Source organism: Paralichthys olivaceus, chromosome 7 (genome assembly GCF_024713975.1).
Source record: "Paralichthys olivaceus isolate ysfri-2021 chromosome 7, ASM2471397v2, whole genome shotgun sequence".
In the NCBI taxonomy this organism is placed as follows: domain Eukaryota; kingdom Metazoa; phylum Chordata; class Actinopteri; order Pleuronectiformes; family Paralichthyidae; genus Paralichthys; species Paralichthys olivaceus.
This window is the reverse complement of record NC_091099.1, coordinates 26,027,660-26,042,172: the sequence shown is the minus strand read 5'-3', so window position 1 is coordinate 26,042,172 and position 14,513 is coordinate 26,027,660. Positions and strand designations below refer to the sequence as shown.

Below are 14,513 nucleotides of genomic sequence, written 5' to 3'. Positions count from 1 at the left end.
CGTGTTACATAAGCTTGTGGGATTGAAGTGTCAGGAATGAGAGGTTGTACAGAAAGTTTCTGGATCTGAGTTCTCACAAAGTAAACATTTGAGGAAGAAAGAGCAGTTTCCTGGAATGGCTTCACAGAGAAAAATCTACACAGAATTAACTTCAAGCTCAATGTTTTGGACAGTTTTTATTGCTGGAGGAAAAACGTCACAGGTTTCCTAAGCTCCACTTTAAAAGCAAATACTAACAGAAATGAAGTCAATAACTCAAACTGTATTTAGTCTATATTCCAGAGTTATATGAACCAAAGCAGTATGACCATGCCTCCTTTCAAAAAGAATGTCCCCTCATCCCCAGAAATCTATCCTGGATCATGTCAGCCATTTTCTTACACAGGATATTCTCTTTGCAAATGTTGTGACGGAAGTGTTATTTATTTTTGTATTTCTTGGTCTAATTAATATACTGTAGGAAATACATATATTTGTTTCCATTAAGACTGCAAGTTAAAGAGATCACTATCTTTTAAGAAAAAAACTGCTAAGGATTATATGCACAGTGGTTTTAAACAGACTTATTCAGTAACTTGTATTTTTTCTGTCCTGGGGCCTCATTTCTACAACTTACAGTAGGATTGCTTCCAAACAATGTGCACACACACAATGGACAAAAATAGCCCAAAGTCAAAACATAATCAGATTTATAAAACTGAGCACATCTCTCTTCATAGATCACATTCAACTTAAAAGTGTGCACAGTTGTAATCTCAAGGATAGCTTCACTGTGTAGGTGAAAGTGGCTGTAGGCTGTTCCTCTCATGGTTCCTAACAAGGTGTGAACTCCACTGCACTTAACCCTCAACAAGAGAAAGGAAAACCTTCTGTCCAGGATGGAAACAAGTTCAATAGATGTTGAGGTACCAGAGCACAAAGTAACACTATTTACAAGAGACAGTGTCTAATATAAGTGGAGTGGTGTATCAATGTTCAAAGTATTTGTACATAAGAAACTATCTGACATAGATGAAGGAAGCGGAAATGACAGCTGAAATGATAGATGTGTTGTCAGCCATGATAGAATATGTGAGGAGGTTGTATTATAAATATAGTTGTGATCATAATCTCTGATCAGCTGCCACCGCGATCCACATTGAGCTGTTACCTGCTCTCCACACTGGCGTAGGGTCGTGGTGCATAGTGAGCAGTACTGGTGACTAAACAAACCATTCAATAACTGCAGCAATTACCTTCACAGTATTTTACTGGACACATAAATATGCTCAATGAAAGAGCTCCGACATCTGTTTGTCTGTCTTTAAGTAGTTTAAATCATGTAAGGTGTGTTGTATTATCTTTCCCTTTACAGTTTTTCAGAACTCTTTTCTATCAAACTCTTCAGACAACAAGCTAGCCAAAGTATGTTAGCACTTGATTTATTTCGACTGATGCTGTATTTATTTATTCTGGCTCAAGATACACTGCATCAAGGACCTTGGTGCATTGGTTTGTCGGTGGTCAGAATTTGTGGCTTTGCAGTGTGTGTTAAAGAATGACACATGTGGATGTTGAATGTATTATACTGTTTGTTTTTCAGCAGCAGATGCAGTAAACAGAATGTCCGTGACAAACTTCCTTTGGGATGGATGTTGTTATCTTTTGGCGGCATTAATCTCTTACTCAAGCTGCACTTCCTGGATTTTATTGCATTTCTTATTAGCACCTAAACTATTGATACCTAAACCAGTGTTTCATCAACCTGAAGCAACACAAATTGAAAGGTAATTTAGGTTAAAGGGATCTATTTAAAGAAAGTGAATATATAAAATAATCCTGTTTTCATTAGTGTGCTTCATCTAAATTGTACAAATGGTTGTTTTCTTTACCCTAGAATGGTTCCTTCATATTCAGATATTTAATATTTACATCAGGAGGGGGTCCTCTCTACGGAGGCCACCATGTTTCTTACTGTCGTCCAAACTGAACAAACTAAACATCTCCTTCATGTTGGGAAGGGGAGGGTGAGGTAAGGGGTGTTCAGCTGTAACATGCAACTTCACCACTAGATATCACTAAATTCTACACACTGTACCTTTAACGTGTTTTCAGTCTGTTAAACTGCAAACAGCTTCTTCAACACCTTGCTTTATTTCTTCTTTCTCCTGTTGTTTTGTTTTGGACATGGTATTGCACCTGTTTTCTTATATTGTACCTTGTGCCTTATGTATTTCCGCTCCTTGAATGCTTTCTCTGTACTGCTTAAATGTTAAATGTAACAACATTGTTCTTTGTTAAATCAGTTGACTCTTTACAGTGTAGTTATAGTGCATTCCATTTGAAACTGCACTGGTTCTGTCCATATACAGTATAACCCTGATAATGTTCTTTTGAGGCTAGAAATCTCAGTTGTGTTCATTTGAATGGAAAAAAAAAACAGAAAACATAACTGATTCTGCTTTCACTCAACTGTAGTGTGAGCTAATGTGGGAGACCATGATAACACATTTATTTTTTCACACATTCTGGCAAAAAGGAAACATGAAAAAAACTATCAGTTGCACTATTCTGCAAACCTAGGATTTTTTCTTAAGCTAACTTTTTTAATTTCCTTTTTCAACTCATGAGACACAACAAAGAGAGGTAGGTTACTGTTGCAGACTTCCAGGTATGTTTACATTTAAAATGATGTCTTTACTTATTTCCTTTTGTTGGAAAAGTTGCCCAAAGTGCTGTTGTGAACTCTAAACCTTGTAACTGCAACCTACTACATATTGCATCTGCTATTACAAAAGAAGATACCATAAAATAAAAACAGTAAAAATGATTATGACAACAGGTCCCTTTTCCATGAATATGCCAACATTACTGTGGGTCCAACATTATCCTGGCCAACTTAAGGGAACATGAACACTTAGACTTAAACACGCAATACATTTTACTGTATTCAAGTGATTAGGGACATTAGTCTAGCCTGAAAAAGTTTGAAATGTGAATATTGCTTATACCTCAAAACTCAACATATGGTATGTATTTAGTGTTTATGACAGTATGGAGGCGCGTTATGTTTTGAATCAGTGCCTCAGTTTTGAATCAGCACCCTTCTGTCACATTGTCCTTTTCTTTCAGACTCAGACAACTGTTGTCCCAGGATTGTCATAGGTGTAACTAAAGCTGCCTGGTCTTCGGCAGACACAGTTTTTGTTTTTTTTTCTTAAAACATGTTGTCACCACACTTTATATTTACAACATTTTCATTTTGACCATTAATCAGCAGTTTGCTAGCATTACAAACATAGTCATACAGAGTATGTATAGCTACACAAAGCTGCTTAGTGGAGAGAGGTGAATGCAAGTCACACCACTCGCTGCTCCGGTGAACACTGGGGCACATTAACTGGTGGTGGTCCAGCGGTCTTGACCCATTCTTTGTCAAAGTGTGATGTATTCTACAGGATGTCCACTGCAGCGGAGGCTAACGTTATTGTCGTTTTCTGGTACTCCCACTGCTACTGCATTCCAAAATCCTCATAAGGGGTCTCATAAATGACCATTAATTGATTCAGTCTGCACCACACAGACACGCAAACACTCACATACAAGCTTCTGTTGACTTATGACTGTTGTTTGGACATGTTTTCAGTTTGGAAGCCATTGAATGCATCACATTTGACCTTGCAGTGATTTGTAGCAACTGGCAAAGTGACAAACAGAGAGAGATGCTGGCTTTGGTTATTGGGGTGGTTGATCTTGTCGTGATTGCAGTTGAGCAGAGACAGAGAGTGAGGGAGGTTCATCAGAGTTTTATCGTTGTCTAAGTTTAGATCTTGGCTCACAGACCGCTTCTCAAGTAACAGGGCTGCAGGCTCACTTCAGCCACTCCACACTGAGACAGCAACAGAACTCCTCACAGAGCTTTAAAGGGAGGCGAGCAAAGCCACAGACGAGTGGCAACTCAGGAGAAAATCAGAGGAGAAGGAGGGGAGGGGAGGGGTTCCTCAACACCAAACACTATCATATAACGAGAGATTTCGAACAGGAGACACAGACATAGAGAGAGGAAGAACACAAAGTGGACTATTAGGCTTGCAAACAATTCCTCGACACATCGGTTTATCTCGTTTTTGACCTGCAGGGATTGGACAATGACAGAGGACGCAGAAGTGGAAGTCAACCTGTCTCCGACCTCCAAGTCTGTGCAACAGGCTCCACATTTTCTACGAGATGTTATCTTCCATGGCAAGTTTAAGGTGAGCCTCTCCATGAGAAAGAGAGACAGAGCATGCAGAGGCTGACAGGCAGAGACAACGCAAGATACAGAGCCACTGAACGAATTCTGCTGTGCACAGTATAGACAATCCACAGACACTTGTCACATGAAGTATGCTGTGATTTTGGATACCTAAAATATGTATATCTGATTAATTTAAGGGCCACAACAACCATTTTTATTATTGTGGTGTCAGTCTGATGTTTGGCCACAAATCCAAAAATAATAGGAATTTTACAGAAGATCTAAAAGTCTGTAAAAAAATATGACTGGAATAATTCATGATACAAGGATGAACATAAAAGATAACAATAGCCGCCCAAGATAAACAATCCTCAAAACAGCACCTAACCTTTGTTCTTACTAAAAGTGATAGAAGATTTTCATTATTGTCCGTGCTCATTTTCCATTTGTGATTCCAGTGGCAAAACAGAGTTGTAAAAGGGAAGTCATATGATAACATTGATGACATTCCACCCTGCGCCATCACTGCTAATTCAGTCCGCTAGGAAGATCAAAACAAAGTTCATTCTGCTGATCACACTTTACTGATCTTTGCTGCCCAGACCTCCACTGTATGTCTCTTCCAGGGTGGTCTGGGCAGCAAAAAGCCCATAGAATAGCTGGATTAAAACTGCCAGAAGGGAAGGAACATGGAGCCTTCTTAAGGAACCTTCTGTAAGCACAGAAGTTGCCTTAAAATAAGTCGTGGTCACGTGCAATGTCGAAACATTGCTATCTTGAAGCAGTAGGAGCATGGTTAAAAACATGGTCTGGAGTCAGTGGTTATATTAGCAACATAGTGATATGCACCTACTTAGACACAAAGATCTGCTTGTGCACAAGCTTAATACAGTACCTTACAAATCTGCCATTAAAATAGCTGTCAGCAAAGGTGCTATTATACTTTTTAAAAAGCATGTTAGATAGCACTATGTTTGGTTTACTGCATGCTATGTCTAAGCATACCAATGATTTATTTAGAGACTAGGTAGGACTCTTTTGAGTCATGTATCTAGCACAGCAAACTTTTTCGGCCATTAAACTTAACAAATGTATAGTGACATGTCCCAAATGTGCTCCACAAGCTTTATACTGTGAGCTTAGATTGTTAACAGAGAGTCCTTAACATTTAGATATAAAGTTGGGTTACTCACAAGGATCAGATTAAAACAGAAGATTTAAAGAAAAGAATGGTCATAATCAAAGCAGCAGAAGCTGATGCACAACTCTTAAAGGTCCAGTGTGTAGGATTTAGGTGAAAGGGATCTATTGGCAGAAATTTAATATAAAATCATCCTACTGAAGGCTGACACAGGTTCTCTTTCATGTTTGGAAGGGTAGGGTGAGGTGAGGGGTATTCAGCTGTAAAATGAAAATTAACCACTAGATGTCACTAAATTATACACACTGAACCTTTAAGTGTAAAAATGCTAAAATTGTTCAATATCCTAATTTTAAGCCACAATAACAAAATGTTTTCTAGATTACTCTTTGCTCTGACAAGATATTGGGTAATTCAGGTATTTTTCCAATTGCATACTGTAACCAAATATAACAAACCCACCTTACTCGTGACTAGTAAACTGATCTTCAAGTGTAACATTGGTGGAGTGAGTTCCCTTTTAAATACCAGTGTAATTTGATCTGTAGATACTTTCCCTCTTATCTACAGCCAGACGTTATAAGTAGACTTCAAAAGGAGAAATACTGTAATAGGCTCATCTCAGGACACAATTCATACACTATTTATTTTATTTTATTTTATTTATCTTATAGAATTTATTCAAAAGTGCCATAGTGGCCATAGCAGCTGCCACCAGTGCTATGGCTCCCAACAAACACCCCCCTGCTGCCTCTTTGTGACCTACAACACAATGTGGTCACACAAAATGATTTAAAGCAAGATGAACTGAAAAGTTTCAAAGCCTGAGGAAAGAAACGGCTCTAAGTTTCTGTATTGCTTGCCAGGCAGCATCTGTTGGCTTATGGCATAACATTTTGTGTTGGCCTTGCCAGTGATCTATATCTGCTGTTGGTGTAGTGAAGACATATTTTGAGGGAATGTTGGTTACTTTAGCTTTTACAATGAAAATGTTGTTACTTAGGTACTACATATTGTAGGATTACATGTAACCAAAGTGTAACGGTTGTCATTACATTACATGTCATTACAATTATCAATCATACAGCGTCATAAAGATACATTGCCTCATTGCTATCCTGCAAACAGCTGTGTGACTTTTTTTGCACAAGCTGACTACACCAAGGTTTTTATGACAGGAGACTGTGGAAATACTTTCACTTTTGTCCACAGAGGCGACAAAATCAATGAACAAGAGAAGTTCCTTGTAGGGGCTATAAGTAATTAATTCAAGAGATGTGATTTAAATATAAAAATTTGGATAAAAGATATTCAGATGTATGCAAGCAGCTTGGCATTTGTATTGTTCAGGGTCCAAGGAAGGGCAGTGACAAATGTGGTGTGATTTGAAAACACAAAAACTAAAATATTAAAATATTGAATATTAATACAATTTCAATGAACAGGCAAACAGTGCCTTGTAATCAGTGGGGGTGGGGCAGCGTATCAGTTTGCAGAACGAGTTGAATATGTCTTCTTCTACAGCTTCAGATATGGCAGCAGGGGGCAACTTATGGCCTGCAGACCAAAACTGTGCATTTTAATTATTAATAAAAACAAATTCACCATATTGGAGTGACAGAGACATCATCAGGTGTCGCTGGAGCTGATGTCTATCATGGAAACAACAATTTAATAATAATTTGCTAATATAATATAGTAATAATGGTTGTGTAGTTGTCGTAGAATGAAAAATGCATGAGCTGAGACATAGAGAGCACAGCTGGAATGTCTACATGTTGATAATTAATTAACTTATTTTAATCCTTGACAATACTTGTTTAATTAAATGTTATTATGACTCCCAATTGGCACAGTGGTGCAATGCCTAACGAAACTTATGTTTCTGTTAAGTTTTTCTCAACGTCACTGTATTTTGAGAGTATTTCCTTCCTAACAATATATGTAATAATTTAAGTACGTAAATGCTTGCATTGTTTACATTCATGTAGCTGCAACCTAGCTGTCTGTTTCTTCTTCTTCCTCTCTTTATTGGTGGCATGCAACAACATCAAGGTGCATTACTGCCACCTACTGTGTTGGTGTACCGTCTCGTTCCCTGCCTTTGCTGATTTATTGCAGCACATGTTGTCACCACCATCTGCTGATCAGTGAAATAGTTCAACACCATGACCTGTGTATTGATCAGGATGGGGACACGCAAACGAGCACCACAGAGTCTGAAACTTTAAAGGGAAACTAGTAAATGGACCTGTTTTGTTAAGTCATTTGAAACGCTTTGCTTTGTCTTCTTGATTTTTTTTGTTATCAACAGACAAAAACAAAAGAAATCTTCCATCCATAAAACAGTGTCCTGCATTTGAAATCCTCACCCCTCCCTGTTTATACTCCTGCAGATGCTGAAGGCTCTTACCCCTGAGGAAAACACCCAGTGTCAGCACGGCCTCTACTTCCAGGACGGTCAGCGGCATGTTGACTATGTCCTCACCTACCATGTGAAGAAGCCAGGTGGGGGCCGCTCCTGTCGACACTCAGCACACTTGCTTACTGAAAATGCTGTTGCCCGCAGCCTACGACGTGGCCCCCAGGGCCGTGATGAACGTCTTCGACGTCCCCAAGTTCAAAGACCGAGAGACTCGTCATCAGCGGGAGCCGACGTGGAGCTGGGCTGTCCTGGAGAGACATTCAACGGCCACGAGGATCACAAGGCCTTCAGGAGGGAGGAGTTTGAGGGGAAACTGAGAGATATGGGGCTGGAGCTGGAGAAAGATGATGTGAGTTTATATCTTTATCCATTTACTCTCTGCAGAAACTCTCCACATAAAATCTAACACCATCTACCTTAATGTTTCTTTTTTCTGTTTGCAAAGCAATATCCAATAATACAAGTTAATGTCATAAAGTAGAAAATAACATGTAGATATTATACCATTTTTTATGACATATTGGAAATTAAATAAAGTAGAATCACCTAACAAGATGTAAATCAAGTGAGGAGAAGGAGATTAGCAGAAAAGTTCAACATTGTAAACAGAGAGATTACGTTAGTGGGGTTGTATGTCACTGTGTGTCACAATGTTTACAGTCCCGCTTCAGCCCACAGCTGCAGGGCTGACTCTCTCACACTGACTCTGTATCTGTACCCACAGGTAACTGTTCACACTCAAATCAATCAATCAATCAATCAATCAATCAAATTTTATTTGTACAGCCCATATTCACAAATCACAATTTGTCTCATAGGGCTTTAACAAGGTGTGACATCCTCTGTTCTTAACCCTCAAAGAGTAAGGGAAACTACCAAAAACCCTTTTAACAGGGGAAAAAAAGAACATAGAAACCTCAGAGAGAGTCACATGTGAGGGATCCCTCTCCCAGGACAGATGTGCAATAGACGTGTACACAAATCTATAATCTGTAAATCGCTATCCCACGTGATTGATTGGATCCGGTCGCTTCTGAAAATGGCACATGAAAACATTAAGATTCGTAATGCGTTCTTGAACCACAGAGAAATAAATAGTGTATGAATTGTGTCCTGAGATGAGCCTATTACAGTATTTCTCCTTTTGAAGTCTACTTATAACGTCTGGCTGCAGATAAGAGGGAAAGTATCTACAGATCAAACTACACTGGTATTTAAAAGGGAACTCACTCCACCAATGTTACACTTGAAGATCAGTTTACTAGTCACGAGTAAGGTGGGTTTGTTATATTTGGTTCCAGTTTGCAATTGGAAAAATACCTGAATTACCCAATATCTTGTCAGAGCAAAAAGTAATCTAGAAAACATTATGCTACAGTGGCTTAAAATGAGGATATTGAACAATTCTAGCATTTTAGACTTTAAAGGTACATTGTGTATAATTTAGTGATATCTAGTGTTGTAATTGCATGTTGCAGCTAAACACCCCTCTCCTCACCCTCCCCTCCCAAACATGAAAAAGAACCTGTGGTAACTCTCTTGACAGGAAATGATGTGACCATAGCAGCTGAAGTTGGCCTTCTGTCATTTTTCTCCCAATGAAGTGGCGCAAATACTCTAGTAACAGACAAATCTATAAAAATATCCAAAGAAATGTTTTTGAAAAGTCAACTGACTCTCTGCACTTTACATTTGATACTCTCTCTGTTTTTTAAAGGTTCAGTGTGTAGGATTTAGGTGAAAGGGGTCTTTTGGCAGAAATTCAAATTAAGAATAATCCTAGTCATATTTTCCCTAGTGAGTATTCATTTAAATTGTAGCAGTAAAAAAGTGGAACATGTGACACATATAATGTAAACATCAGTGTGTAAAACCTAAAGATGGCTGACTGATTGTGAGACTAAATATCCTGCTCTTAAACAAGTTTTATCTTTTGCAGTATAGACCAAAGAATGCGCAAGTTGGTTTAAATTTGCATGCACCTCTTAAAAGTTGTTTGTCTGCACTCAGATATATTGTTGCTGCACAAATGTCCTGAGTATGTTTAAGCTTGAATAATGTCTGCTTTCACATCTCTGCTCTTGCACTTGCATTTTTGTGAGATGAACCTGTCAAAATTCCCCAACCCATAGAATGCCAGGTATGAGATTTGTGATTTTTTCTGAAACAAGCACAGGGAGGTCAACATAGTCATTAGCTCATAACATGATCCATTTGTTCATATATAGCATGTTTTTACAATCTTAATAAACCCAGGACATAATGAGCAGCTATGTGTATCTTACTGTAGCATAAACTGAAATTGTAATAAATTGTAATAGTATTTTTAGACAATTTAGGTATTTCCTCAGTTTTATTATATGCATATGCCTGAGAGTATTCAAAATGTTGCAGTTCAGAAGGGTTACTGTCTTCTGCTGTCTTCATGTGTCAGATAGCAGCCACTGAAAAACTTAAAAAGAGGGTTTGCATAATTAAACATATTACCATGGATGTTTTCCCATGCTCTACATATGACTACCAATTAAAATAAAAACAATGAGGCATGCTGGTCAGTGATCTGCTAAACCTGTTGCAGTTACCACCCATGAGGGACTCTGTGAGAGAAAAAAGTGAATGCATCTGCAATAAAGTAGTAGACATCATACCAGGCATTCTATTGGATGGGGAATTTTGACACGGTCATTTCTCAAAAATCCAAGAGCAGAAATCTGAGAAGATGTTTATGAGCCCCCACACACACTAAGGCGGTACATAGAGCAACAGGAAAATCTGAGTCCACACAAACAGGTCTGTACATGAATATGGATCATTATAGAGGGCTGGGTTGTTAGAGCGAGCTTTACCAGATATCAACCTGATATAAAGAAACAGTTCTCTTTCAAATGAAAGTGTGACGCCTCCTAATAATGTTGGAGAAACGTGAACACATCCTAATGGTTTAGTAGAAAACTAACTGGGTGTCAGTTATTTCTGTCAAATTATGGGAAGAATTCGACATAAGTATAGAAGCGTGTGACAGATGTCTTTGAGTACTCTAATGGATGGGTGTGATCATAATATCCCAATTGATTAACATAGCACTTTGTACATTCTTCATGTATTTGTACTTATTCTTTTGTTGCGTATTGACAACTTGGAGCTAAAAAGCTGTTCCCATTATGTTACCTCACCAAACGTGCACAAAATAAAGGATTTAGCCGTGAATCAATGCCTCTGTTGGCTCCCCACAGTATCTCTTCATAGATATCAGGAGTAGAATTTTTTTCTGTATTCCAGGGTTGTTTAAATATTTGCGCTCACTCAGTTCTGGGTGTTTGTATATTGAGAAGTGTGAGCTGTAATATTAACAGAGCATGGCTGACAGTGCAATGACCTCATACTGGGTACTTTCTACAGCTCGAAATCTACAAATAAGACATTCTCAAGTCTGCTGAAGATGCTGCATTGTGTTCTGTGTGCTTTGCTGTGTGTACAGGCCCAGCTGACCTTGAGCAGACAGTTTCATGTGACCTGTACCCATGAGAAATTGGTTCAGTGGTTTTGTGTGATTCTGCTGACAGACAGAATAACGGGAGTCAAAATAACATATCCTTAGATTAGACATAACTAATACGAGATTGGGGTAAATTGTTCTACTTCATGCAAAATTGCCTTGTGCTCTGCTTTCACCTGCATCCACAGTTTGGTACATGCTCCATGTTACATGTTGGGGGTGGCTGTGGCTCCCCATTCCACATGCCAAAATACTGAGCCCCACATTGCTCCTGCTGCTGCCCATAGATACACTGTATGAATGTTTGTGTGAATGGGTGAATGGTCTGTATGATGTTCATGCACAGTTTATGCACAGTATGTGTCAATGGCACATACACTATAAGGACAAAATGAATCACCTAATTCAGTTGTTTCATTCAGTCCCATTGCCATTGGTTGCACTAGGCCCCTTAGTCTCAATGAAGGGAAACCTTGATGCTTCAGACATTTTGTACAATTCTATGCTTCCATCTTTGTGGGAACAGTTTAGGGAAGGCTCTTTTCTGTTGCAGCCATAACGACATGATTGGGTGAGCTGAGTATGGAAGAACATGACGGGCCCACACAGAGCTCTGACCTCATCCACACCTTTAGGATGAACTAGAATGGAGATTGCGAGCCAGGCCCTCGTCCAACATCAGTGTCTGACCTCACAGATGCTCTTCTGGATGAATGAGCTAAACTTCCCACAGACACACTCCTAAATCTTGTAGAAAGCCTTCCCAGAAGAGTGGAAGCTGTTACAGCTGCAAAGGGGGGACCAACTCCATATTACTGCCTATGGGTTTTAGAAAAGGAATTTATAAATGCTCCTGTAGGTGTAATGTGTAGTGCCCTAATACCTTTGTCCGTACAGTGTAAATGAACATGAGCTTTTTAAATTCACAGCAGCAGTATGGTATCTGAGTGCTAATACAGGTGATTAATCAGTTGTCTGTGATTGGCTATCAAGTCATGCAACAGGTGTCACAAGATAAAGAGAAAATGCTGATGAGGATAAAGACGCTTTTCCTTCTGTCATGAATACATTACTACAAAGTAAGTGGCATTAAGTAAAGAGCTGTGCCACTTTAGAAAACCAATAGTCCTCGTTATTGTACCTGCTTTAGCAATTTTAGGTGTAAGAAGATATGTAAGTCTCAGTATAAAGTATGTTAAGTACTGATTTTACACAAGGGTGATGTAGACTGAAGTTGTTTTCACCAGTAAACAGCACTTGCAGATACAGTAAGTGTAGGCATGGCTTTGGCTTTGATTCTATTTATCTTTAAGAAGTTAGGAGGCATCCACTTCTTAATGTGGAGGCAGGCTGATTCTGTAAAACTATTTGCAGGGTTGCAGATTAGAAATATCTGAGTATCAGCCACGTAAAAGTGTAAACTGATATTCTGCATATGTATAAGATGTCCTAATGCCAGTGTATAAATAGAAAATAAGACTGTCTACAGCAGTGACTTGAAATGGCTGACCTGAAGTTACCACTACCACAAAAAAGGTCTTAGTACCTGTATCACTGAAGTTGGACACAAGGTGCTAATTGCAAATGTCCCATTGCATATTTTTAATTACTAATGTTTTGATATTTTGAATATTTAAGGGGTTCTTTCCCGATTCATGGCAATGGGACTGAATGAAACACCAGAATTAGATGGTTAAGAGGTGTGTCTACTATTCATAGTGTATCCATTCATCAAGTTTAGTGGCAGTCCACAGAGAAGTATTTGTGTAATCCTGCTAAGTAACAGACAGACAGACAGACAGGCAGACAGACAGGCAGACCTACCCAGCTAATTAAAGTGTCAATTGTCTGATAGATAGAACAGGGGCTTTCAGCCAGGGGCGAAGGTTTGTGTGAAATCTGTTAATATTGAATCATTTTTTGAGTAATTAACTTATTATTTGCATTTTTATCTTCATTTTTCAGTCATAGTTTGATTAGATTTACAAAAAAGACAAAATATACCCTTAACATTTCTCCAATGTGGCTCATTGTAGTGGTCCAGTAGAGCCTAAAACATGAATTACATTGTTAGCTTTATGCACCAGTGCAAATAACATCTGTCATATTTGAATGGGAATTATGGACATGAAGTGTAAATATAGGAAGCAAAACATGTTTCAGTCATAGGTCTCAGTACAAATGGGCACACATATTGGTCGAGGCAAATGATCGCCCACATTGAGTCTGGTTCTAGAGGTTTCTCTCTGTTAATGAGGGAGTTTTTCCTCCATAGTCGCAAAGTGCTGCTCACTGTGAGAACTGTTGGGTTTCTCTATATTAATACGATTTTTAAGGTCTTTACCTTCTATGTAAAGTGCCTCGAGATAATGTATATTATGATTTGGCGCTATACAAATAAAATTGAATTGAATTGAATTGAATATTTTGAGACCGACTTAAAACATTGTGAAGCTGACTTTTGAACACCTTAATCTAATCTTTATTTGGTCAAGTCAAATGTACAGCACATTTCATACAACAAACAGTTTCAATGTGCATCAGGATAAAAAGCAAAGATAAACAGACAAAAATTATACATCGCAAAAACATATTGGAAGGTATTACAGTCAAACAGGCTAAAATGCGTTATTATTGTTAAAAGGGAATAATGACCAGTCTACGGATCAATAACTAATAAACAAAAAGTCCTTCAAATGCGAGTGAAGTCTCCTTCCAATTTATGTACACAACCAGCTACAGCTTTATTTTCATCAAAACAAGCAGAAATCCGATCAGGAGGAAAACCATTAGTCTCTATGCACAGCAGGCAGTCGGACGAGTTGACTGTCTACAAAACTCAAGCGTAAGACACATACTGCAAAAAATATTCAATAGCATCACTGCAGTACAGTGCTGAGTCCCTCAAATCAATACACACATAGATGGTTTCCTCCTGGTCAGACTACAACCCTCACTTTTGAAAAATAGGATTTAGCATAATTTTGAGGATTTCTTTATTATTACTATTATTAGCATTTTTGTAGATGTCAACTATTCCCAAAAAGCAGTCGACTGGTTGATTAATTGCAGGAGATGTGATTTTCCAACCTTTAATGTGTTTTCGAGAGAGAAAGAGAGATGTGCTTTGTGCAGCTCTGCTAAGGCTGTTTAAATAGTAAAATATAAATCAATATGTGATGATCATGATGATAATGATGATGGTGATTAGGTAGAAATGCTATAGACAATGTGT

The 14,513-nt window shown here is 38.4% G+C and overlaps 1 protein-coding gene across 2 annotated transcripts in view; it reads left to right on the top strand.

Moving 5' to 3' along the window:
• Positions 1-3,873: 3,873 nt before the first annotated feature.
• Positions 3,874-14,513, top strand: part of LOC138410786 (anoctamin-1-like) — a 44,721-nt gene continuing 34,081 nt past the window's right edge. For both annotated transcript variants that reach the window (XM_069527933.1, XM_069527932.1), the window contains exons 1-2: positions 3,874-4,232; positions 7,754-8,131. In XM_069527933.1, coding sequence (XP_069384034.1) covers positions 4,128-4,232; positions 7,754-8,131 — 483 coding nt within the window. In that variant the 5' untranslated portion in view covers positions 3,874-4,127. The remainder of the gene's footprint in view (positions 4,233-7,753; positions 8,132-14,513) is intronic.